Consider the following 26,784-nt stretch of genomic DNA (forward strand, 5'->3'; position numbering starts at 1 on the left):
TGTGCAGTAAACCGCTTTGAATGGGAGAGTTGTACAAGCTATCAGGAGGATGACTACATGGTACGGAGTTCGGAAATTACATATGGTTATAACCTGCTTGGTTTTCTGACCAAGTTAACCTTTATTTTTGCTATAAACTCGCCCATTCCTCCAGTTTGATCCAGGACCAAAAAGCATATTTCTGTAGGAGAATGAGCATTATAAAGAACTTCTAAAGATTGTGTTAAACAAGTTGCTTTTATGCCTCAAGGACCCAATACTTTTATTCATAAAAAGCACAACGCATGCGCTTGTCCACTTAATTTCATCTTAAACTTCTTCCATTTTAATGGTCTTTAAATAATAATAGTAATTATAACCACGCTAAATGGCTTTTTGATTGAAAAAAGAATCCAAAGCTACCAGTTTTAAAAAGTGGAAAGCATAAAAACCGGCTCATACACGTTATGGAGAATGCAGCACCAACCATGAACTGTCCTAACAATCCCATGTGTTGGAAGAGATTCAGCAGGGTGCTTTATGCACAGGCCTTAGAGCCTGAAGCTCCATTTTGTGTTCACTCGCATTCCAGTTACCTCAGTCTTATATCATTAGGCAAAATGCTTTAATCTTAAGAAAGTGAGGGATCCGATTCTATGGTGCATCCTCGGACACAGAGAATGAACATAATTATTCACAGTAAATTTGTAAAATTTACACTTTCCAATATGCAATGTCTAGTGACAGGGCATTCAGCCTCGGTTAATATCAGTACATTACTTTGATGGTGGCAGTATATGCAAGGCATGCTGACATCACCAACATACGTAGCACATACTGCCGCTCATCATCTTTGCCCATCTGGACTTGAAAATCTATCAGAGCTCCAAAATCCCTCTTGCTCCATACAAATCTCCATCCAGCTACTCAGTGAAAGTTGGCAGTTCTGGAAAGCAGCCAAGACATGGCTAGGAGGGAAGCCAGAAGAGGAGAGAGCCAGTGGCCAGCAGTTTTAAGAGGGGTTTTTTGGCAGCTACGAAAGGCATTGTTTTAAATTGCATAAAAAACATCTTAAAGTTCCCAGTTGCATTGTAATTTTATATGAATTACTTAAATTAAAACTTATGATACTGTTGCAAAGGTAGAAGCTGATTCAATTGGACCTCCTGCAGTGGTTCTACTTTTGCCCTTGACTGACGTGTTGGTGTTTTTGCTTCTTAGTGTTTCTCCTTTGGTTTTGCAGAAAGTAGATTATTTTAAAGGCCTCTTAACAAAATCTGCTGAGCCAATTTTGAAATAAAGGAGATGAATTGTGTATTGTTTGCCACTTACATCACTAAAAAGCCTAATATGTACTTTCAGAAGTATTCACAATCATGTAGTAGAGATTAACATGCTAAATCATGTTGTCTCTTCCATTTTCATCTTCCATCCAAAATCAAAGTCAAGCAGAAGAGCTCAAACCCTCCATATCTACCTCACTTTCATTGCTTACGCCATGAAGTGCCCAATAGTATAAGATACATTATATCAAAGCAAAGTGTACTGCCAAGGAATATTGCAATAGCAGTATCAAAAATTAATTAACCCATACTAACTTAATCATCATGGAGCTTGAAAGGAATTAGCCAATTAGCATAATGCACATATGCGAAGCCTTGGCTAGAACAAACCCCATGGTTGCTCACTTTGCACTCAATTTTGAGTGGAGGCAGCAATCAAAACAATATGAAAGACACGGTTCCCAAATTTGAAAGTATCAAACAATATTATAACCCTAAAGAGAATCTCAAGAAAGAGAGGCAACTGAGTAGATGGAAAGTGTGGTTGAATGAATGCAGTGGAAAAAATGATACTGGCTCTTTGGGTACATGTCAAGGGTACATGTTTAAGCTGATACTTAAAGAAGTCTTGAATCTATTGACTTAGTATATAATATTGCATGTAATTAAGGCTCATAAAAACAGCAAGATGAGTATAGCCAACGGCTGAAATATATAAGGCCATTTTTTTGAAAACTAAAAGATACATGAAAATACTCAGAATTCATAATATCCATGTAACATCTGAAATGCCTAGATAAAAGGATTAAAAAACACTGAAAGGTATCTGATCAGGTGTTTGATTATCTCTATTTAAAAGTAATTTATTTACTTTTAAAATATTTTCATTTTTGGCTCTTGAACGATACAATTAATTTATACTGGTTTTTAAATTTTCTTCACAATCCCCCCCACACACACACAGTTTATAACTGCTATCAATTAGTTTTTTATTCTACCAAATAGTTATTTACAAAAAGGAGGTAGGGATGAATTTGCTCACAATTCTGAAATTATTAAAATATGGTTGTTATAACTATGTATCTTTACAAGTAGTAATTACAAAAAGTACAAACTATATTTAATTACTTTTATTTTTAAGATTGAATATAATTGTATCATCTATGAAACTAGTAATAAACAATTACATTAAAATGGTGGCAGTACTTGATTAAGAAAAAAAATTCCCAGATTCTACATTTCAATCATAGATCTAGAAAGCGAGATCATAAAGCTAGAAAGCTTCATACAACAAATTATACTAAAACGTTTTTGTTTTTAAGGTCAAAGATTGCATCATCTATGAAATTAGCGACAAGTAATTACATTAAATTGGTGACAGTGTTTGATTAAGAAAATGAATGTTCCCAGGTTCAACATTTTGATCACAGGACCTTAAAAAAAGAGACCTTAGAGGTCAAATAGTTTCAAAGTCAAAGAATGCTAATTTAAATTCTGGAACCTTCTGTAATTCAAAAGTCAACTTTAGATTTTCTTGATCATCTCTCCATATCTGAAAAAAAAAATTTAAAACTAACTCCAAGAAAATAGCTTTGGTCTTCTTTCTAATCCTCAGAAGTTCAAAGACTTGTACTTGGACTTCAAGTGAAGGATGAATTGAAAGGTCCCTTCTGCATTATTCTGCTAAGTTAATGATGGTAGAATCTTCATTTCATGCACATGCAAAATGAATTGCACAAGTAACAAGATGACTAGATATATAAGACACTGATCCCTACCTTCTGTGTGTATTGTTCAATAATTTGGGATTTCAAACCATGGTATACAGACTTTTGGGTCACTTTTTGTAAAGTAATTTCAAGTATATTGTATTTTAAATCATTTAGAACAAACTTTCATTTTGATGAAAGAGTCAGGGTACCAACAATGCACAGACTATACACGACATTCTTATTTCTTGCAAGGAGAACCTGCTAAGTGCAATGGGTAGAGCACTGGAACATTGGAGTTTAGAGTCAAGAAGACCTGGGTTTGGATTCTGCCTCAAACTAACCAGCTGTGTGTTCATGGAACAAGTCAATCAATCAATCAATCAATCAATAACACCTCAATAAGTCTCAATTTCTTCAGTGATCTCTAAGGTACCTCCTAGCTCTAAATCTGTGACTATGATCCTTGGTAAGTCTTCTACTTAAATATTAGAAGCAGTTGAAATAAACCATAAAAATTCTGAACATGCATTTAACAAGCACAAAGAGTGAACCATTTTAAGAAATTAAGATGATCACTGGCTACTGCCTAATTCATGATGGCTACATAATATGCTTAGGGCTTTATCCAAGTAAACCTATATTGTAACCAATCAATAGATAGAATGAATAAAACGAGGTGACAGTCAAAATTGCAACAGTTCATTTGAAATGCATATTCTCAAACTCTACAAAGCTTTTAGGTACAGTTCATGAAAATGATCTCAGTTTTTCTAGGGAACACAAATTAAATTTAAGGAGCCTTTTTTTTTTTTTTTAGTTTTAAAAACTTGATAAAGCCATAGGGTTTAGCAAGTCAGAATCTGTTGCCTACCATCTTCTTCTTGAAACCTGAAAAACACAGTTCACGGATGCCCGAGAACCCAACCTGGTCTGGCCAAACAACTGCTGATATCCCAGCAGACCAAGGAGTGTCTAGCTGATGTTTGTGATGCAGTGGCAGGTTAAAGACACTAAAGTTTAAAATCAGCTTACGATCAACCCATATTGAGTATAAAATTATAGCCTGTCATTAAGAGCAGGCTGACAAAGCCAGGTCCAGATGGGAGACTGGCTGGGAAAAATGCTGAGGCAGGTGGGAAAATGATGGGAACCTGATGGAAGACAGGACTGCTCCCTCTGCTGGCAAGTCCCTCACCTGCTTTAATTTTTAACTAATGACTTGCTTTTCTTTAATTATTTACTACATAACCCAATAAATAATGTAGAGTATTCCATTCTCAGGCTGTTACTATATGTTTGTACATTTTTGAACTCACAGTGCCCTATATTTTACTAGAATAATTTGTCAGAGCTATAGGCTCCAATGCTTCACCAGGGGTCCAATTATTTATCTTGTAATTTAATTGCATAATAAACATGTGCAAATCTAATTCTACTCTTAAAATACCAATCCCTTTAAAAACTAAAAAGTCAGCTCTGAATTATTTCCTTAATATATATTTCCAGGAAGGAAAATATTGTAGAACTCTATGTTTTATACATTCTTGCTCAGGCTTAATATAATGCACCATAATGAAATAATATAGAAATGAACCAAATAAATCAACTATACAGGATACAAGAAAACAGCATGTCAGAGCAAAACAGAAGAGATGTACAGCGCCAAACCTATCTAATGACCTAATGATGTGAGTTTGCAGACATTATGTACTAATGTGTAGGGAATTTGGAGCTGATGTTTATACAAAAACTTGCTAAATTTTACAGCAAAAAATTATTCGTTATTTGATTTGTGATGTAAGTTAATAGCTGCAGCAAAAACATTTAGTAAAAATCTGTTCCTAGATTCTGGCCTATCACCAGAAGCTCCCAGAACAGGAGGGATCAGCTTTTTCCCCCACTGTTCTCCTCTGAATCCTGGCTGAAAAGACACTCCAGCTCCCAGCCTTCCAGAAGGCTCCATCCCAGGAATCCTCGCCTGCCATTTGGTTTGCTGATTTTAATCTCACAGGACTTTCTTACAGTGGCTCCACTATGCTGAACTGGCACTTGCTTCTAGAAGTGAGTTATTATTAAACTTGTAGGTCAATTGTGGCACTAACAACTCTTTGGAAGCTTTCAGCCACAGTGTACAATTTGCTGGTCTAATTAAATATTAATTCCAAGTGTTACATTTTGTGGCTAAGAGCTTTTATTTTCCATTATCAGTCTGGAAGAGAAAGAGGTTACAAGGCTAATTTAATCTGTCTTCCCCATCTCCCCCCAGCATTAAAGCTTAACTACATAGGGCATAAAAACATCATTAAAAATGCAACAACTCTTTATATAACAATAATAATGTAATTAATAGAGAAGACCTAAAGCATAAAGGCAGAACATAAGATCTGATATAATAACTTGAATAGCATTGATAATACCAGCAGTTACAAAAGTTGTGGAAATAATATTTTTTACAATCATGCATCAGGGATAGTCTTACTTTGAAGGAAAAATATATCTCCAAAGATTTAAATGTAAATGTGCAACCACATATATTGATAGGTAACACTTTAGCCCTAGATTTCCCTAAAGAAATTATGCCACTTAAGATGGAAAACCCTACCCCGGCAATTCTATAAAGTTTTTAAAATAAAGAACATTTTAAAAGGGTCGTAGTTTTTACTATATAGTAAAAAATTACTTCAAGATAATAAATCAGAAATACATATATCTATGGTAAATCAATATATATGTCCCTATATATCTATGTTTAGTCTCTCTGTTGCTACAGATATTGGTTACTTAACCCTGTTTGAATAAAGTGAATGAATACATGGGTCCCTCCTCCCTTTTGCTTCCAGAACAGTTGTGTCCACCATGCCTGGACACTGGGCATTATAAAGACTATGTATGTGGTCCAGCAGCCAAAGATTCCATATGCCCAAACAGATGACTCTATTTCCATACTGTGATGGGACATTTGACTATTTACACTTGAAAACTTTGGGCCTTAATGATACTTCAGCTAATGATAACAACAACAATCATGTTAAAGCTACATTAAAAGAAACAAAAGAATAGATTAAAAATATTTACTTTTATTTGTTATAGTCTGATAAAATATTCTCTGACTGGACTAAGAAAAGTGTCTTAAGTTATAGTAGTTATTTCTTGGTTTTGTTTTTATGGAGTATTTGAATTTATATTATATATTACTTTGGGCTAATATTTTAAAGGTAACTTAAAAAATAACTTGCTATCAGAATCATATTAACAATGCCATTTTCATTCTTGTGTTTTTATATTCAGAGTGTCTATTTGGATATTATCTTTCTACAAAGTTCGAAATAAATTTGACCAAGAATATAAATTAAATTACATGAACTTATGAAATGAATAAACATTTAAACTTATGCATGATTAAAACAAAATAACTTTAAATTAACATTTTTATTTTGAAAAGAAAGATAAATCAGGTAGAAAGAAAGACTTAAAGACTCACAGGACTCAAAACTATAAAAGAAAAGTTACAGATAAATACTGGTAAGACTTAATTAAAAAATAAAAGTGTAGACAATTTACACAGTCTTATCAGAGCTCCATAGTAATTCTAAACATTCACAAACCAGATAAAAAGGCAAAGAAAACATTTAAAAAGGGCTAGGTAGGTTTAATGGAAAAAGGTTCAAGTTTTTAAACAATTTTTTTTTTTTCTAATGCTCTCTAAGACACTGTCAATAGTTATATGTGTTTTTGGTAGCGGACAACACCTACAGGATTATAAAGAAGACTGGGATAAGCACAGGTTGGTTAGAAATCAATGGAATCTGTAATCCCAAATACTGGCATGATTTTTTTTTACAAGCACTTATTAGTAAATAGCAAGAGATTAAATCTAGAAATTTCATCATTAAAATTTCTACTTCAAGTCCATAGAAAAAAAAGAGCATTTAAAATATCTGATGATGTGACATTGTTACATTTCCTACAATAATGCTCACATCTTCAACTAAATCAAAAATGTAATTGAACATTTTATAGTTGTGAACTCACAAAAGTATGTTAGCTCTTCACTGTGCAATTACTTTTAGTTCTTTTTTTTTTTTTTTAAGAATAAAAGATTTCACACTGAGAGAAATTCACAAGCCCATAGGAGTCCATATCTCACAATCCCACATTAGTGGTAGGTTCTAAAGCAGTTTATTGCTTGACTTAAGTTTAGCTGCTAAAATACTCAGCATGAACACAGAGGTCTATGGATATGAAAAGGGCTGTTTTCTGAGTACCCCTACCTACACTGAAGTGTACTGTAACACATTTACTTCTTCAATGGATCCAAAGCCCCAGTATAGTAATATTGTAGATCAATTTCCTAACCCATCCATTTAAATATGTACACTTTATTTGACTTTGAAGGGGAACTACAACAATCTATTTCTTATTGACTTTACCTTACTCAATTAACTTCCCTTGGCATAAACTGGCTGATACTGATAGGTAACAGTGCTCTCCACTGAGGCTGATTCATGACTTAAGAAAGATGATCAAATCAACATAGACTGAACTGTTGCAAAGCGTGGGGATTTTATGATAATAACTTATGCACTAAACTAGCATCAGGTTCAAATCCTTGACTGCTATGGGCCCTTTTTAGATTTGAAACTAACCCTAATTTTAGGCCAACACTGACATGTTGTAAACAAAGTTAATATATAAAAATGTTGAAGATTTTTAGAATTTTGTTAATAGTTGGCATTATTTCATCTATGTGATAGCAAGTAAGTTTTCATTACGACAATGTCTGAATTCAAACTTATAAGGGAAATTTAAGTTGCATTTGCATTAAAAATCACATTGATTTTCAGTCTTTTGAAGCCCTGAATAATCCACAATAATAAAAAAGTAATTGTTTTTGAAAGAGAAAACTTAAAATGAGAAAATTAGAAAGAACAGAGTAGAAAAGTAGCCTCTTCTTAATGATTTTAATTGCGGTTTTTGTAGCTATAGTCTCAGATAGGACTTTTAATTAATATAAAATATCAATCAAATAAAACTTATCGCACATTGTGTGAATAAAATGTATGAAGTAGGCAAGTTTTATTTTTATTTCTTTTTTACCTTTGCCAATTAAATCATATCCTCCAGTCGAGAAAGCAGTGCATTTTATATTTCCTAAAAAGTTAAATGAAAGTTATTGGGTGACCACCATTTTTTTCTTAAGCACAAATTTCTTACCTGGAAATCCCTTAAAAGAACTGAGAGACTTAAATAACCAATGTTCCTCTTAAAGGCTGCTGAAATAGAAGTGAAAAAAAAGAAAAGCAGATGGAAGATTTCTGCTTTAATCTGGAAATGGAAAACACATTGGTCAGCTAATTAGAAGCTAGACTCTTCACCACGCAGACTTATTTTATTTTTTTCAGGGCTTGCCAAGTGTGGAGGTTAAATAGCGTACTGATTATCTGTCTCAAAGTTATCATCTTGCAAAAAAACCCCAAACTCATTAAAAAGTCAGGGCCATTGCAAGAATCGTCTGTTCGCTGTTACCGGATAGGAAAAGACTTGGGATACTGGGGCTGAGAAATATAATCATAACTTTTCTTTCAATGTGTAAATTATTAAAATTTCGCACAAAGTCTTAAAAGTGAACACAAGCTAGCATTCTCCTGAAATTACGAATAAATCAATGTGTAGATATGTGAAGGGACTATTTTATCAGAAATACCATTTCCTTAAAACAGAAATAACAACAACTCACCACCACCACCAATAACAAAACAAACTACCCACTACATCCCTGTATAACAGAGTTCTGAAAGGTTGGGTTGTGAGAATGTGAGCAGCTGCTGTTATTATAACTAAAGGTCTGTCTACTGCTCAAGTCTGAGAGACCACATGTTCGGCTGTCCTCTCATCTCGCCATCCTCACCAATTAACTATCAACATGGAGGGCCGTACACATGCTCTCGGGGGCTCTTTAACAGGCTTCTTGGCGAGTGGAACAACTACACAGCAGGACTCTGGGAACGGAGTAATACAGGATATAGGGAGCCTTCAGTAGTTTTGCTCTTCCTAATGACAGTTCACTCCTGAGTTCAGTGTTTAACGAAGGTTGTATTAAGTTTAATCATTTCCACACAGGTTTTTAACACAACATATCTGAGCAGATGGCTAAAATACTGTAGGGAGAAAATAAGTAATTTTTGTCATACTTTTCATCAGGAGCAAAGTTTTTTAGTTTGTTTTTTGGAGTGAACACATTTTAAGACATTAATAACATATATAATTTTTCAATTAATTTTTTTTCTTAATGACACTTGGAATAGTTTCTATATATTTATTTCAAAATATGCTTGTTTTTTCTTCTATATTACCCTGCAAGTAAGTGATTGCTAACCCTAAACAAACAAAAAAGCCAAGGTTTGAGGTACATGCAGATTATTCCAGATTAAGATTTTAAAATCATTCTTGTTTGCTCTACTTGTCTTATTCTATTGTAACAATGGGTTAACAGTGAACCTATGCCATTATTTTCCCCATCTTAACTTTTTCTCCTCTTTACAATTTCCTTAACTATGTGTTACTTGCCTACAATGAAATTAAACATGGGAAGAATGCCAAAAATACAATAAAGGGTAACTAATCATTACTGTACAAGCCTGACAGAACATTAACAACTAAAGTAAGAATGCTGATTGGCTGCTCTACAAACAGAAGAAATATGAATGTTCTGTGCACTTTTAACATGGGAATGCTTTATGTCATAGATAAGGCTTCACAGTGACATTACTATCACATTGTAAATTATGGAATACTTTTTTCAAGCATCCTGAATTTAAGTCTCTTCTCTTGCATTCAACAACTACTTCAATAATGAGTCTTGACTGTTTAGAGCTCTCTCCCCTGAAGTCTCCTGTTCTTCAGGTATTCATTCCCAGATCTTCCACTTTCTCTTTTAAGTTGCTGCTGCTATTGTAGCAGCTAGGTCTACCTTAGTCAATCACTCCATCCTGCCCCTACAGTATCAGTTACTGCTCCACACTGGAATCCTGGCCTTCTCTATTCCTCTGAATTGGTCATGCTAGAGAAGAATCAAGATGGAAGGCATGTGAACCCTTCTCTTTATAACATCATGATGCTGTCAGGGTTTAACTTGGCCTCCTGACTGTGTTTCTGGCACTGGCCCTCTAGACTCCCTCACACCAAAGACACAGACTAACTTTGTCACTGCCTTTCTTTAAAAGAGAAAGAACATTGGAGCGCTCTATTGTTTATATCTTTCCAGGTTGCTCAGAATAAAGAAGCTCCTCTCTTTTGTGGTCTGGTACTTTTCTGTGACTTTTTGGACTCTACAAGGGATAGCTGTTGTTTTCCTGTTCTTTTGGCTCAATCCTGGTATGTGGTTTCTGAATGGCATTCTATTGATTCCAGGTGGTAAATGCAGTGTTGGGGCCAAATTTAATATGTGGAGAGTTAATTGGGTGGCTTGCTGTAATACTGGGGTTCAGAAAATAATGAGGGACCTCTAGGTCCACAACTTCCTCCCCTCCGAACTGCCTTTTTAGTTATTTCTCCCAGGCCAATAAGAAAGGAGCCTAACAGCCTCTTTTCCACAAACAAATCAGGTTTTATTAATGGGAATAAAATACACAGCAAAGGTGAAATTAATAACGTCAAGGACAAGGGAATAGGGAAAGAGAAAAATGGGTAATCTCCCTGTCTCTTCTAGCAAGGGCTGTCTCAAACCCAAACTCACTTTCAGCTCAGCTCATTCAAAGGGCTGGATAGTGAAAAATCACAGAGTACAATGCCCTATGCTAACAAACAGTATGTTAACAACAATATAGGAAGAGGAGAAAGGGCTGCGCTTTGACAATTTCTACAGAGGGAGGGCCTCTTCAGAGTCTGCCAAATTCCATGATTTTACCACACCCCCCTTTGTTTCTTTGAGGAACACGGAGTGTTTCCTTGCTGGAACAGCAGCACGTCCTGGTTCTGCACAGTCAGGTTACCTTTCTGACGTCCCACCTCCAACTCACTGGATCTGGAGCTGGAAGGGAGCAATCTGGTCTAACCCCTCACTTTACAGAAGAGGAAACTGAGATTTCCTGTAGGCGAAATGACTTGCCTGGTATCATAAAGGGAAAAAGTAGGAGAGCCAGGGTTTGAGTCTGTCTACTTTGTAAATCGGATTCTTTTTACACTCTGTCATGCTGTTTGAACTTCTGCCTTAGGTTATGGTACCAGATGTTGACCTATCTTATCACAAAAGAGAGTTCTATCTCTGGCTTTAAGTAATGCCTCAAGTTTCAAACAAACTACTATATTGTCACATAATGATTTTTAAATGATTATTATGGATTTGGGGTCCTTTGAACTAAAAATAGTTTATTAGAAAAGAGTCTTTTTAAAAAAAGTTATCCGATGTCAGGGTAGAAAACTGTTATGTTCTAGGAGAACAAAGCTGTCTAGGCTATACAGACAATTTTGCAATTTATTTAAACACCACCTCTATTATATCTTTTTTGTATGTTTGTTTGTTTGTTTGTTTTTTGCAAGGCAATGAGGGTTAAGTGACTTTCCCAGGGTCACACAGCTAGTACATGTCAAGTATCTAAGGCTGGATTTGAACTGAGGTCCTTCTGAATCCAGGACTGGTGCTTTATCCACTGCGCCACCTAGCTGCCCCTCACCTCTATTATATCTTAATCTTTACCCATAATATGCAACTTTATATTCTTGCCCAAATCTTTGTTTCTTCATATGGCTTCAGTTTCCTTATCTGTCAAATGGGTGGGAAGTTGGACTGGATGATCTCTAAGGAACTTCCAACCTCTAAATCTATAATCCTATGACTTCAAATTGTTTCACAACAATCATTATTTTTAACTTTAGTTCTCTCCACCACATAGGACCAACTAATTAAGTTCCATTATTTGCATATTGTTGCTTTCCTCTTTTGTCCTCAAATATTGACCACATTCCTATCAGATCAATCAGTCATTAGTTCTTTGATGGTCAGGCAGGAATGCTGCCAAGTCATCCGAGAGAATCCTTGATATACTGTACCCTTCCAGTCATTCTCCAGGGAAGAAATCCCTGTGGGGCAGGGGCTAGCCACCAACTGATGTTTTAAATTTTTAAACAGTAACAGCAACTTTAACATAGGGAATTAAAAAAAAAATGAAGGCTTAGTAACTGTCAAGTTGAATTCAAAATAAGTACTTTCCTTTTTTCTAACTTACCTGCTTCAATGGCACATTCATTCATTCACAGGGCAATGAGGGTTAAGTGACTTGCCCAGGGTCACACAGCTAGTAAGTGTCAAGTGTCTGAGGCTGGATTTGAACTCAGGTCCTCCTGAAACCAGGGCCAGTACTTTATTCAGTGCACTACCTAGCTGCCCCTATTCACTGGCTGATTTATGACTGATCAGATATCAACACAAACATTTTATTCTGAAGAGCTAAAATTATTGGGCTATTAAAATTTTAAACCATACAACCAGATCTTTTGTTTCAAAATAAAAACAGGGAGATAGGAAGATATCTAGAAAGAGAGAGTAGAAAAGAGAAACATTAGGAAAATGAGAGCAACGTCAAATATCAGGGGAACAGGATAGGCGAAATCCTGGGTTTTCAAGGCAGGTCTGTCTCTAAAGAGGTGGCACATATATCTCCTTCAGATGTAGTAATGTTCACAGTCTTTGCATTCTGAGCTAGAGAAGACTTTAGAGGTGAGATCCTAGTCCAAGCCCTTGATTTTACAGATGATGAAAAAGTGTCTTAAAAAGGTGAAACAATTGTCAAAGGTCACACGCGGGTAAAGCCTGGATTTCTGAGTCTGAATCCAGAGATCCCTTCAAGCAACACATATGGCAGTGCCTACACTTTTGTTTTGAGCATGGAATTATGACTTATTTAATAAAAATTAATTGACCTATTTTATTTTTCACCAAAAACAATGTGAATTCTTTGATTCTGGTGATCTTTTCTCAGGGCACTTTAGTAAGCAGGTGAAACTGTGTTGGCTTTTTGTTTGATACCAAGGCAACCCAAAGGGAAATACATGTCGAACCAGGACACTGCAGCAAGAACACAGGATTTGGAATCAGATCTGGTGGTGCGTCCTGGCTCTGCTACTTCTTAGGGTAGTACATCATTGCTCCCTCTGTACCTTGGTTTCCTTCTCTGGGAAAAAAGGTCATTGTTCTAGACAATTTCCAAGACCCCTCCCAATTCTAGATCCGATTTCACTGTTCTAAGGAGGCAAGAAGAAGTGAACCCTGTGAGCTCCAGACCAAAGGAATGGTCTACTATTCCAAGGTGTATTATGTCTTTTATGTTTCCAGTCATCAGGTTTCTTTTTGGAAGGCACAGAAATATGGGTATTTACTAGCAAGAAGAAACCACCAGTTGAATGAGTTTCTGTTGCAACAAAAAGTGGGACCTTGGAAAGAATAAATTGTAGGGCAAGATGATAGTCCCTTTCCAGCTCTCCTACAACACTGAGGACATATCTAGAGGAAGGGGTGCCATTAACATCCTTTCTTTCAAATATTACAAATGTGGGGAAGTATTGCTTTGGTGTAAATACAAGCCACATCCTTATCCCATAGCTCATTTACATAAAATTTCCAGTGTGAATTAATATGTACTTAAAACAACCCTTTCTGGTAATCTCATTTTAAGAATTTAGCTGATATTGGAGGAGGATAGGAGGGAGTATTTATTCAGACCAATTTAGTATGCAATTATGTTTCAGAGATAGGGGCATATTGCCAATGTAGAACAATTCTCAAGGCAATTGAGGGTTAAAGAAAAAACATTCTAAAAACAAGATAATTTTGCAAAGCTGGTCCTTCTGCCCCAGAAGTAGCTCAAGAAAAGACATATGTTGTATCTACCATTCAGAAGCCTTAGGAATTCCTGATTGAGTGCCATGATTTAGAAAGCCCCACAAGGAGTACACAGAGTCACCACTCTCCCACTAGAGGTGACGAGACAATGAGGGGGAAAGAAGATAAGAACATGAAATACAAGCTAACATAACAGGCAAAATCCCATTTGCAAAAACCCAATGAAATAAACAGCAAACACTGAATGATGTCATGGTGTTCTTGCTGGATCTCCAAGCTGGTGGTATTTAAGAGTCACTTGGCTAGCTCTAGTCAGCTGTCTTATAGTGTTAGTGTTTATAATACGACATCTAAGCTGTCATTTCTGCTGTGGCACCAAATAATTCTTGCTATTGGTTTTTCATTCATTTATTCATTAAAAAATTTTTTTCATTCATTCATTTGAAATTCTCACTACTTACTGTTAAAAGCTTCCATAATCAGTACAAATGGGGATTTTAATTACTTTGTGATGCCCATCTTCTAAAGGAGTCCTCTCTCCATGCCTCTGGCTTCCCTGCCTGCCTTCAAAACAGCTAAAATCTCACCTTCTGCAAGAAGCCTTTCCCAATGTTCCTTAATTTTAGTTTCTTCCCTTCAAAACTACCCCAGTTCATCCTGGATTCATCAAATTTGTACAGTTGGTTGGTTACAAGTTGTCTCCCCCAATAGACTGTGAGCTCCTTGATAGCTAGGAGAGCTTTTTACTTTTTTCTGTATACCCGTCACTTAGCACATAGTAGAAGCTTCCTAGTGCTAACCGACTGATGGATAAAAGTAAGTGTACAAACAATAACCACTTTGGTCTAGGATCACAGCCCCCAGACTCTTTAAGTATCAGGAATATTTTTCATCTCAAGAGTTATTATGAACTCCCACTGATTGAAAAAATACAAGAAAAAAGCTACTGTGAAACTGAGGAATGCTCTTAAGTGAATTTGAATTAGTATTTTATTCATCTGATTAACATCTAGAGGTAAAGCAGCATGGTGACTACAGAGCCAGCCTCAGGGTCAGGAAAGCCTCTCTGTCCAAGGAAATTCTCTGAGAGAATAAGCTGAAGAGCAGTTAATAGCCTGAATTGGTGTAGAAGGAGTTTGCCCAGGTAAACAAGCATTCAAGGTCTTTTGTAACCTGTCCCTTCCTCCCACATTTCCAGTTTTCTTCTGCCTTACATAGCCCCATGTGCTCTGGGATACAATGACACCACATCCCATCTCCTGACTCTAGTCATTTTCACTGGCTATCCCTCGTCTCCGGAGCCCTTTCCCTCATCTCCACTGGCTTCCTTCAAGTCCTAGCAAAAATTCCACCTTCTACAGAAAATCTTTCCTCTTCTCCCCTCATTCTAATGCTTTCCCTCTGCTGAATATTCCCAATTTATCCCGTACACATTTATTTGTATGTAGTGGTTTGCATGTTGTGTTCCTCCAGACCATGAGATCCTTGAGGGTGGCCATTGTACCTTTCTCTGTATCCCAGAGTTTAGCTCAATGTTTGCCCATATTGGGTCCTTAATAATAAATGTTTACTGAATGACTGACTGACTTTGCACTGGCTGAGAATTGATCCTTGAAGGTATGTCGAGCACCTGCTGATGGCAGTAGCCTTTGTTGGGCTCATGTGAAAACCTGATCTATGGACCTCTGTTTTTATGATACTGGCCTCTTCCTCTCCCTGGGGGCAAAACCCCAAGCTGTCAACACTAGGGACCTGGGTCTTTTTCAAGGGGGTCTTAAAATAGAAACCATCTTCACCATTGTTTCTACCTGACAGAATATCGGCATGCTGAAGCAATCTTCCTTTCTCAATCCCAAAGCAGTGAGCTTTTTTTTTTTTATTTGACTTAAACTCTTTGATGTCTTCTGGCTACCTCTACGGTGAGAATATGCATCTCAATATGAATGCTCTTCAGTTCTTGCATTAGTAGCTTCCTTGTGCTCCAGTCCCATATCACCAATTGCCTGGTGGTTATTCTGATTTGGTGTCCTCTAGGCACCTCAAACTCAACATGCCTAAAACAGAACTCATTACCCTTTCCCAAAACTTATCTCTCTTCTGACCTTCCTTACCATTGTAGAGGTCACCATCTTTCCAGTCAAACAAGTTTGCAACCCTGGTATATTTCTTGACTCTTTTCTCTGGCTTATCCCATATATCCGATCAGTTGCCAAATCAAGATATCTCATATACGTCCTCTTATCTCCACTAACAAAGTGAAAATTCGAGTACAGACCCTTCTAATTTCCCTCTTAGATTACTGTAGCAAGTTCTCATTGGACTCACTGACTCAAGTCTCTTCCTACTCCAACCCATCCTCTACACTACGGTCAGACCACGTGACTCTCACCTCCAGCCTCCTGTCTTCTGCCCAAAATTCCAATGGCTGTTACTTCTAGGATCAAATAGGAGCTCCTCTGTTTGGCATTTCAATCTTGGGCCTGTCTTAGTTTTTCAGGCCTCTTCCATAGGACTGCCTTCCATGCACTGTGCAACTCAGCCTACCGGTCTACTTGCAGTTCCAGAAACAGGATGCTTTCTACTTCTAGTGCTTTGGTTTTTATTAATGACTTAATATATTCTTGCTGACTGATTGATTCAAAAACTTGCTTACTGGGGCTCAGACTTGCTGAACTACAAATGTGATGGAAATTCACGCTATCTGGATGTCACACAATGTATGCTAGGCAAGCAAACTGAGAAAAGGTCCCTGATCAATTAGACACAAAAAGGCACTGAGGCACATGAAGTACAGTACAGAAGAGGGGAGGAATGTGCAGCTTCCTTGGTATAGGGAACTCCAGGCTAAGAAAACTCATTCTAGCACCTTCTTCATAACTGGGAGTCTTCAGAGAGCTGATGATTAAGCACAGAGAGAGCTGAAGTGACCTTCCCAGGGCCCCATAGCCAGTATCAGAAGAAGAGTGAACTCAGGTCTTCTGACCCTAAGGCCACTTTTCTATCCATTGTGCCATGCTGGCTTCTCCTTAAGTAGAAGAGTAAAGAATACAAATTGAAAAATGCTGAGCATGACATTCAAAGATGTTATAGGCACAATAAGCCTTAAAAACATGACATGTTATCATTATTAGAGAGATAGTGGGGAAAACAACAACAACAAACCAGGCATTTTGCCACTACATTGACTTCTTTAGTTATTCTGGTAGACAACGGGAAAACAAAAGTCCAAAGTGACCATCTTATATGATGTAAAATGACATATTTAGTTTATTAACATAGTCTGGTTAAGTATGTAAATTTAGTATTCTCCTAAGATCTACATCAAAGACCTACTTGATGCCTTGCTATGACACGCTCCTCACCTTGATTCTTTTTTTTTTTTTTTTTTTTTTTTTTTTGCGGGGCAATGGGGGTTAAGTGACTTGCCCAGGGTCACACAGCTAGTAAGTGTTAAGTGTCTGAGGCTGGATTTGAACTCAGGTACTCCTGAATCCAGGGCCAGCGCTTTAACCACTGCGCCATCTAGCTGCCCCTCACCTTGATTCTTAAAGGCTTTGCCAGCAAATCGACAACTTTGGCAGATCTGACTAAACAGGAAAGGCTCTGTGAGGGGACATCAGAGTCAGGAGACACTTGTCACTGGTAAGTTAGCTAGGAGGTGATGATTTTATTTTGGGGGAGTATGGTGGAGACAGAGGCTGGACTGATGTGGGGGGAGTAATTCATGAATGTATCCACTTAATGGAATAAAATGGTGATGGTGTAAGAAATGTGGTCAGGGCAAGAGCCCACTTTTCATTTATGAAGAAAATCAACAATAAAAAAATAGCCAGGGTGACAGTCATAAAGGGAGATAACCTCATATGAATAGCCATTCTATGGCCCATAAGACATGAAGCATCTCCTTAAATACAGACACATTTTAAGAATGGTAGAAATATTTATTTTAAAATTTGATGACTAAGGAAGGTTTGGTTCAGAGAACTATTATGCTAGTGGTTTCTAATCTTTTCCTGATGGGAAACTATGCTTGATTTCTTTGATGGGCTAAGAAGACAAAGGGAGTTAGATATTAGTGGCAATAGGAAGGTTGATGGGGGTAAGATGAGGCAGGTGGCTATAGGGACTTTCTATAACTCATGTACAGGAGGGCATGGCTATGGAAATCAACCAGGTCAGAGTATGTGATCAATTACAGAAGAATAGCATTTCTCAGTGATGACAAATGAGAAATTTAAAAAATTGATAAGATGAATTCAGTGACAATTTCTTTCTAGTGTAGGATTATTCTCTATGGCATGTTTTTACTGTTGGTAAGTCCTTTTATTCCTCCCAATTTGGCTTAATTATTATTTCTATTATGATGCATAAAGTACCCAAGCTTTTGAAATTCTATAAAGCATGCCCAAAGGACACAATCCCTGACATTATTTTACTTAGTAAATGATACAAATACTTCATTGATTTAAAAATCTCAAAGGATTGACTTGTTTTGTAATACCTTTTTAATTTACCCTATTATCTAAGTTGCAAAATTTGATCTATCTTCCCAATGTTTCCCCAATAAGTTTTGCCATTTCCCCAACATTTCACAACCAGTAAAGAATTTTTAAGTAGGTATGATATAATCTGAAAATATAGCTCCACTATAACTACTTTAAGTATTTAGGGTTCCTTTATCTTTAGGTGTTGTTAAAATGGAATTTTGGAACATTACTTGTTGGGGTGCATTACTAAGAGGCATCGGCTGCATTTGAATAATCCAAAATCTGCTATTGCATAGAGGAAAGAATAAGCAAGTTGACAATCATCAATCAATAATCAAGCAAGCAACATTTTTAGGCATTTTTAAGTGCCTTACTATGTGTTAGGCATTGTGCTAAGCACTGGATGGAGATAAACATATAATTGACAAGAGGATTTAGTACCACAGCAATTTAAAAATGTCAGAAACATGATTTTTAAAAACAATTTGACAATAATGGGCAACGATATTTTGACTCAACATCCAGTAATGCTTTTCTTTTTTTAGCTTAGAAATATACAACTAATTTTAAAAAATTCTTAATTTCCCTACCTGAATTAGATGTGACGGCACTGTGATGATACAGGCTGACAGAGACATTCTGAGAAGACCACGAAGAACATACAGGAATCTTGTAAGACTATGCATATGTTCAGGGGCATCATCACAGCAGATGTCATCTCCCCACAAAGGTGAGCCAAGACTCTGAATTCCAATCCTTAAAATGTTTTTTTGTTTTTTCTAAAAGATAATGGGAGAAAATAATTTTGTTAACTGTTTTTTGTTAACTGTTAGGAGCATATCTATATTACATATGTCAGAATACACTGTTTTATTTACACAAAGACTTGGGATCAAAAATCAAAAGTGAGGTATAATGCAAAAATGAATTGATCAAAGTATTGAAATAAACCCTTTTGCTTCACATATTAATTAAAGCTGGGCAGCTAGGTGGCACAGTAGATAGACTGCCAGACCTACTGCCAGGAAGACTCATCTTCCTGAGTTCAAATCTTCCTATCTGTGTGACCCTGGGCAAGTCACTTAACCTTGTTTGCCTCCATTTCTTCATCTGTAAAATGAGCTGGAGAAGGAAATGGCAAACCAGTCTAGTATCTTTTCCAAGAAAATTCAGAATGAGTTCACGAAAAGTTGGACATGAATGAAATGACTGAACAACATTTATTATAGCTAATATTTTAGTATAAAAAGTAAGAGGGGGGCAGCTAGGTGGTGCAGTGGATAGAGCACCGGCCCTGGAGTCAGGGGGAGCTGAGTTCAAATACTGCCTCAGACACCTAACATTTACCAGCTGTGCAACCCTAGGCAAGTCACCTAACCCCAATTGCCTCACCAAACCAAACCAAACCAAATAAACAAGCAAAAAAAAATAAGAGAGAATAAAATTAATTTTCCCCCTTTCAAAAGCTGTTTCTAAAAATATGAGTGGAACTTTTTCATCAAATCTCTATCAGCGTAAAAAGGTAAGAAATTGTATTAATTTTGTCAATTCACATAAAACAATGAGGAAAAGTTAAAAAAAAAAAGAATTCTCAAGATTAATTCCTTTCAAGTTCTTACATTAAAATATGAAAGCTCTTGGCTAAATCTGTATTATTTAATCACAACCTTTTTTCACTGTATTCTATTATAACTGAATGTTTAAAATTTTAGTTTTGTTGTTGGTAGTGATGGTATTTGGGAAGGGAAAGTTAATTTTAATTTCTTATCTCTGAAAAGGTTGTCTTATTTTTATTGTTTTGAAGTATTTAAAAAATAAATTTCCAGGATCTTACAAACAATTTTCATTAAGTCTACTCATTCAACAAATAGCTCTTAAGCACCTCTTAAGTGCCATACACTGTGCTAAGAACCAGGTATACAAAGTCAAAAATGAAAGTCCTTGACCTCAAAAGGCACTTATGTCAGAGGAAACAGCATGTATCAGTCAAATCAAAATATATACAAGGTATTTTGGGGGGTGGGCTGGGGAGCAGAGAACTAGGAGATTAAGAAAGGTCTCATCAAAGTAGTGAAGTGGAGTGCTCCTCTCTGCGCAGGCTCCCTTTCCTCCTTCCTGTCTCCTCCCAGAAAATAGGAGGCTCCTCAAGTTGATTGGCTGGTAGCCTTGATAGACAGCACCCATGAGCAAATGTCATTTCCTGATGCCAAGGAAAAGTCACAATGCCTCTGAGGCATTTTCCTCATGGCGGAACTTTCCCACAGCAAGTCTCCAGTAGGTGGCATCATTCCAATCATTACATCACTATAGACTTAGTCTTTGATATGGTGAATAGAATCGTGGATTCAGAACTATAAGAAACCCAAGAGTCCATGGAGTCCCACCATTCTACAGATGAGAGAATTGAAGCCCAAAGGGAGTAAGTGGCCCAATGAAGCTTCACCTTCAGCTCCTCTGGATTCTCTCCAGTGCCCCAGAAGGACATCAGCTGTCTCCAGTCATCAGGACCCAAATGAGCACAGAGAAATCACAGGACCTTCCTGGCCTCATGCCTTAACCACCAGGCCATAATAAGATCCCAGTTAATTTTACATCACAGCGAGCCATTCCTAACGACACAGAAATCTTCAAATAGCTATATCTCAGTCCAATGAACATGATCCTTGAACTCACAGGTAGGTGAACTGCTTCTTCTACTTTACTCAGTCAGTATTTTGTTGATGGAAGAGAGCAAAAACAATGAAAAGGTTTAAAAGTTTGTGTTGGGAGAAAACCCGAAATGAAGGAGTTCTTAGCACACTCTAACAATGGGAAGGGAGAAGATAAATGGAATGTGCTTGTGTCACAGAGGAAGGTTGAGGTCCATCCTGGGAAGGCACCTCTGGGTCATGTTTCAACCATGGTCTTTCTCCAATCATCCTTTCTGGGCACTATGATAAGCCTAGAAGAGGCTTTTACAGATACCAGGTGTTCTCTTGTAGGAAACAGAGCAGACTAGCTAATGCTTTCCAGCAAGTGGTAAATGTCAAGGGATTTTGTTGTTACGACACATAAAGAGAAAGAGTTCCACAGAAGAGTCACTTCTACCCCAGCAATTTATGGTAATTCTATGAATGTAGCGACTCAAGCCCAGACAGCACTGTGACAAAGTCACATCTAGGGATAGTCACAGGAGGATGTTTGCCAATCAATACCTGCTAGAACTTCAAAAGCATTTCTGGTGGAAGAGTAGAAAGGGACTGAGAAAAATGGGAAGAAGTAACCCTTCAGAATCTGAGTAGCATCCAAGATCCTCAAGAATCCTGTTCACATTATGCACTGAATAGGTGGTTTTGTTTGGAGTCTCCAAAACAAAAACGAGACATGAGGGAAGCAAAGGAGGAACTCCGTGAAAAAGTTTGAAGGGTAGGGATAAAATGTCCAATTAAGGGATGATGGCAACATCATTTTGTTAATGCCTGTACCCACTTCTGAGAAAGTGATATCAAGTCATTAAATCATCACCATCACCACTACCATCTTTATCAATATAAAACACTCAGGAAGTGTACAGATGAACATGCCGCATCTAAGAACTGCATGCTGAAAACTACAGACACTGGTTCCCTGACTTTAAAACCCTTGGAATCACAAAAATACCCTGATATGGACAAAGAACAGAATGAAAATACTAAACCAAGAGGTGAATGACTGGCATAGCAATTAAATACTATGTAAGTCAAGAGTGAATTCATGTTATGGGGGAGGAAAAGGATATTATATAAGCAGGATAAAGCTTCAGAAGAAATAGCCATGTCTACTCGATAATGAGAAAGGAATCTTTAATTTGGGAACTTTAAAAATAGGCAGAAGTAGATGATCTTTTTAAGGAGCCACATGATAACCTGGGAGGCTTCTGATGTCTTCAGGCCCTGCTGCCACGCCTCTCATTGGAGCTCCTCAGAGCATAACCATCACATCTGAGGCCATGGTGGGGCTACACATTTACCCTGTGATGAAATGGACTTCACAGTAATAAAGACTATTAGAAAAGATACATTTTTTGTCTAAAGTAGGCAGTTAACAGCAAGAAAAAACATCAATTTAAAATTTCTGAGGCACATTATCCCTGTGTTACATGACAAATTCATGAGAGTCATGCTTGCTATTATGGAATGCAATAAATAGCTAAGTATAAGCCATAAAAGTTTTCCTGTAAAAGTGGGTTCTGTTGAAATGTTCAGAACTCTTTAATTCAAATATTAAGTTCCATTAATTTCGATGCTGTGTTTTCACTGTGCCTTTGCATGGGTGTTGTGAACTGTTGTATAGTTTTAATTCATAGTTTAAAATTAAACTGAATTATGACAGCAGTTTGTAAATATGTCCACTCCATGCATTTCTAAAGATGAAATGCACTCTCCCATTAACTGGTTGTGTTAAGTATTTCCTATTTCTGTCATCTGGAAAATAAATCTACGTGTCCTCTTCTAAGTAGCTGGGTTTTGCGGGGCGGGGGTGGTGGTGGAGGGAGGATGGTGAAGTTGAAGAGGAAATAGGCATCTTCAATTTCTAAAATAGGATGAATCTGAGCTTTAGGAAATGACTTTGAAATAGAAATGATGGTTCTTGAAGAAACAAAAGATAAATGAAAATGCGACATCTTAAAACTCATCTAAAATTTTTGAGAAAGAAACAAATTGAGATTAATAAATCTATATGTTAATGGACTGGAAAACTGGCCTAAACATTAACTGTAATTTACAAAAAGATAAAATGAGAAACCTTTCCATGGATTATTTTTAGCTTAATTGCTTTCAATGTAAAGATTTCTATGCCTTTCGTTTTCATGCAAGTCAATGATTATGGTAGTGGTGGGATTTATAAAAAAACAACAACACAACACATCCAAATTATGGTCAGCCAATTATATAAATTTTTTTGTATAACATATAAATATTTTCTAGAATGTGAAGATATTTTCACACCTAACATCTTAGAAAAATAAACATGATTTTATTCCAATCCAGTGGCAGTTTGCTTATTGCTAGTTCCTGGGGTTGTGAGAGGAGAGGGAAAGGAGAAGGAGGGAGGGAGGGAAGGAGGGAGAAGGAGAGAGGGAGAGAGAGGGAGAGAGAGAGAGAGAGAGAGAGAGAGAGAGAGAGAGAGAGAGAGAGAGAGACTTTGCTGCTGCCTTTGCTTTCTGCATGCTGTAAAATTTCCTGCTTTCAGACCTGTCATCCTGTTGGAGGAGCAGCAGCAGCTCGGCCCACTGTACTGTGGGAACTGTTATGACATGCCTGTTACCATGGTTACCACAGCAAGTGGGGGAGAGGTGCCTGTCAGGGACCAATTTACCTCTCCAGACGGGCACTGCCACCAAAGGGGGACACGGTGCCCATAAATCTTAGCAGAGACTGAAACTGAATCAACAATAGGCAAAACAAAATTATTCTTAACATCAACTGCCACAGTGAAAACCATCAGGCAAAAAAAACCCTTCAATGTGCTTCTATTGATATGTATAAGCAATGCTCTTCCCTCATGTCAGCATCTCCCACAAATAGGCAAACCCTCAGGCTTAATCTGTTATTCAAACTGTACATCAAAGTGGGCCATAGAATTATTATATATTCTTCCACGAAGAGAGTAATAAACTGTGGGAGTAAAGTTCACAAATAGATTTAAACCTATATAAATCATAAGTATATATATGTGTGTATATATAAATATGAATGATCATTAGAAGACTATATATAGCTAATAATATTCTCCCTCTCCCTTGAGATTCATATAGGAGAGACTTCTTTATTTGCACTAATAAAAATAATAGTTCTGAAAACATGGCTACTTAAAGAACAGACTTTGAATGCTACAGCAATCACTTAAAGAATGGAATAGAACAGAAATAAAGAATTCTGGGTGATGATGGGACCTAGAAATAAGTTTCCTACTTCATTTGCTTGTTAGGAATTCTGAAGATTTTCCCGAAATAAATGTTTCAATTTAAACTTTATGAAAATATATATTTTGAAATATTTTACAATGCTTTTTATAGTGAAATGAGTATTGATTTTTTATTCAATAAAATAATTCACAGATTTACATTAAGAGAAATAAAACTTTTAAGATGATAAATTTGAGTACAAAAGGAATTCCCGAGGGGAAGTCTGAGTAAAATCTAACAAATATCTTCCTGAGTGTTCTGCCTCTTACATTTATTTTTTAAATATAGTAACATCTATTTTAGTAGCTGCCAAAAGGCACTTACAAATAATCATGGCTGACAATACGCTTGCACATCCTGCTTGTATCCAGTGAGAATAAAGCTAAGACTCCAAATGCACGTTGACATGTGAACCATGGCCGTCTCTGCTCTGCTTGTTTACGTCATCTCTGCTTGGAAACAGCCTGTTCGCTGTTGATTATTCCAGGACCTTCTGGGTCCACCCCTAGAGAGAGCTTTGAAAACAACATTCTATGTGTGATTATAGAAGACGCTGAAAGTGCTCAGTACCTGGGGACAGGAGCCATCGAATCCTTGTTCAGATATGATTCTCTGGATGAAGTGAAGAAGCTTCGTGTAGCCATGGGTCAGAGCACTGTGGGTAAGAAGCAGTTCATGGAGTATAAATGAGTTGATTACATAGCATATACACAAAAGTAAATGAAAGTATTAGGCAAACATTCCCACCTTGAGCCACAATGAGTTAAGCATTTAGGTAGAAGATGTAAAGGAATAAAGTTATCCTTGTGAAGATCCTAAATATAAATGAAGATATTCAAAGACCAAATTGCAATTGCCTCATGTTAACTAGAGTTCAGTGCCCCTGATACAGTGGGAAAGGTAAAAAATCTGCAGAGACTAAGATGGCTTAATTATGTCAGGCTCAGTTACCTCCTAGAAAATTAATGATTTAATGAAGCAACCTAAAAGATGGAACCACTATAGCATTTCGGGAGTAATCATAGATAATTAACACATAGTTAATGAACTGCTATGCCAAGTACACCTGATCAATGTCCTGATCACCTGAGCTCATCTTCTAGCAGTTTTAATTTTCTCACAACAACCTGCTATAATAATAGTAATTAAATAACTTGATCTTTTAGCATAAATGAAGAAAAACAGCTATAGTCTCCGATGGATTTGATATTTGCTTCCTTCTTTTCAAACACACACACATGTATGATAATTAGGATAGTAAATTCTTGGCATACAGTCTAAAATTACCCACATCACAAATATTTCTCTCACAAACATGGAAGCTCCTCCTATTACTGTTAACTTTTCAAAGTGTTTTATAAGCATGGTGAAGACTAAAGTAATGAGGTTCTGGAGTATAACTGTTCCATATTCACTTAAGGAGTTCTGAGGTACAGGACCCCAGGGATAGCAATGTATTTGCTTTATGGTGAAAGGCCACAGAACAACCATACAGACAGAAGAAATGCTGCACAGAGACGCATTTGAAGAACAGTGAGACACGAATGGCAAAAGCTAGCCCATATGATAAAGAGGCCACACTAGCAGGAGGCAATTGGAGGCTGGGTGGCTCGGCACACACATTTGAACAACTCTACAAAGGCAGTTATTGCCAATTACCATTTGACTATCCTCCACAGCTGGGCACATAGAAAGATGTGGGGCATACCCAAAGATTAGCTTCTGTTGAATGTAAAAGGAGCAGTTAAGAATGAAAACATGTTTACTACTCTGTTAAAAGACCGTGGCCACAGAAAACAAAGGTATCATTTTCCAAAAGGAAGGCTATACACTTGCAAACAATGTGGAAAGGATAATGCCACTCGGAGGAAATATCTCTAACAGGCAATAACATCATGATATTACATACTTCCATGGGTATATCTGTGTTGGTGGGTTCAGCTGACTAGAACACAGTCCTAATGTTTGAATAGGATGGCTTCAGTTTCCCCTATGGGTCAGTGCATTTTGCAAAGGAGGAAAAAACAAGCACCTCAACCTATTTCTATAATGCAGATTGTATCTTTATCTCAGCAGTCATTTTGCAAATTCAAATGCTGGTCAAGGAGAATTTAAGCTCTAAAATATGAAATATTTAGGGCATTTTTTTCTCACTGAAGAAACAGACCAGAACTCAAGACTATTTATTGATGGTGGGTCATTAGTAGTTCATATATTTATGAGACAAAGTTTCTTAAGGCTTTCCTCATACAAAACTCCTCTAGTATGCATTTTCATGTATCCTTTTTACTTCTGTGGATAAAAGTTAGGTGTGTATCTTGATTTTTATCCTAGAATGCTGTATTACCCACACCACAAACTATCTATTGCTTATGCCACGGTCACACTTTCATAAGTAAATTCAATTCAATTCAGTAGCTAAAGTGGGTTAATTTCAATTCTATAAGTATTTATTAAGTGTCAGGCACTGAAGATACAAAGACAGGAAGAGTTCCTGTACTCAAGGGGTTTGCCTTATTAGGGAGGGAGCAGGGGATGGAGGATGAGGAATTTAACATAT

The 26,784-nt window shown here is 36.9% G+C and overlaps 1 protein-coding gene across 1 annotated transcript in view; it reads right to left on the minus strand.

Annotated features, from left to right (window-relative positions):
* The window catches only part of ELP4 (elongator acetyltransferase complex subunit 4), a 242,931-nt gene that overhangs the window by 143,828 nt on the left and 72,319 nt on the right, over nucleotides 1-26,784 (minus strand). The window contains 2 exon segments of the mRNA XM_043969894.1: nucleotides 18,889-19,077; nucleotides 24,795-24,879. Of these exon segments, the coding sequence (XP_043825829.1) occupies nucleotides 18,889-19,077; nucleotides 24,795-24,879 (274 nt within the window).

The sequence above is a fragment of the Dromiciops gliroides genome, chromosome 6 (genome assembly GCF_019393635.1).
Source record: "Dromiciops gliroides isolate mDroGli1 chromosome 6, mDroGli1.pri, whole genome shotgun sequence".
Taxonomy (NCBI): domain Eukaryota; kingdom Metazoa; phylum Chordata; class Mammalia; order Microbiotheria; family Microbiotheriidae; genus Dromiciops; species Dromiciops gliroides.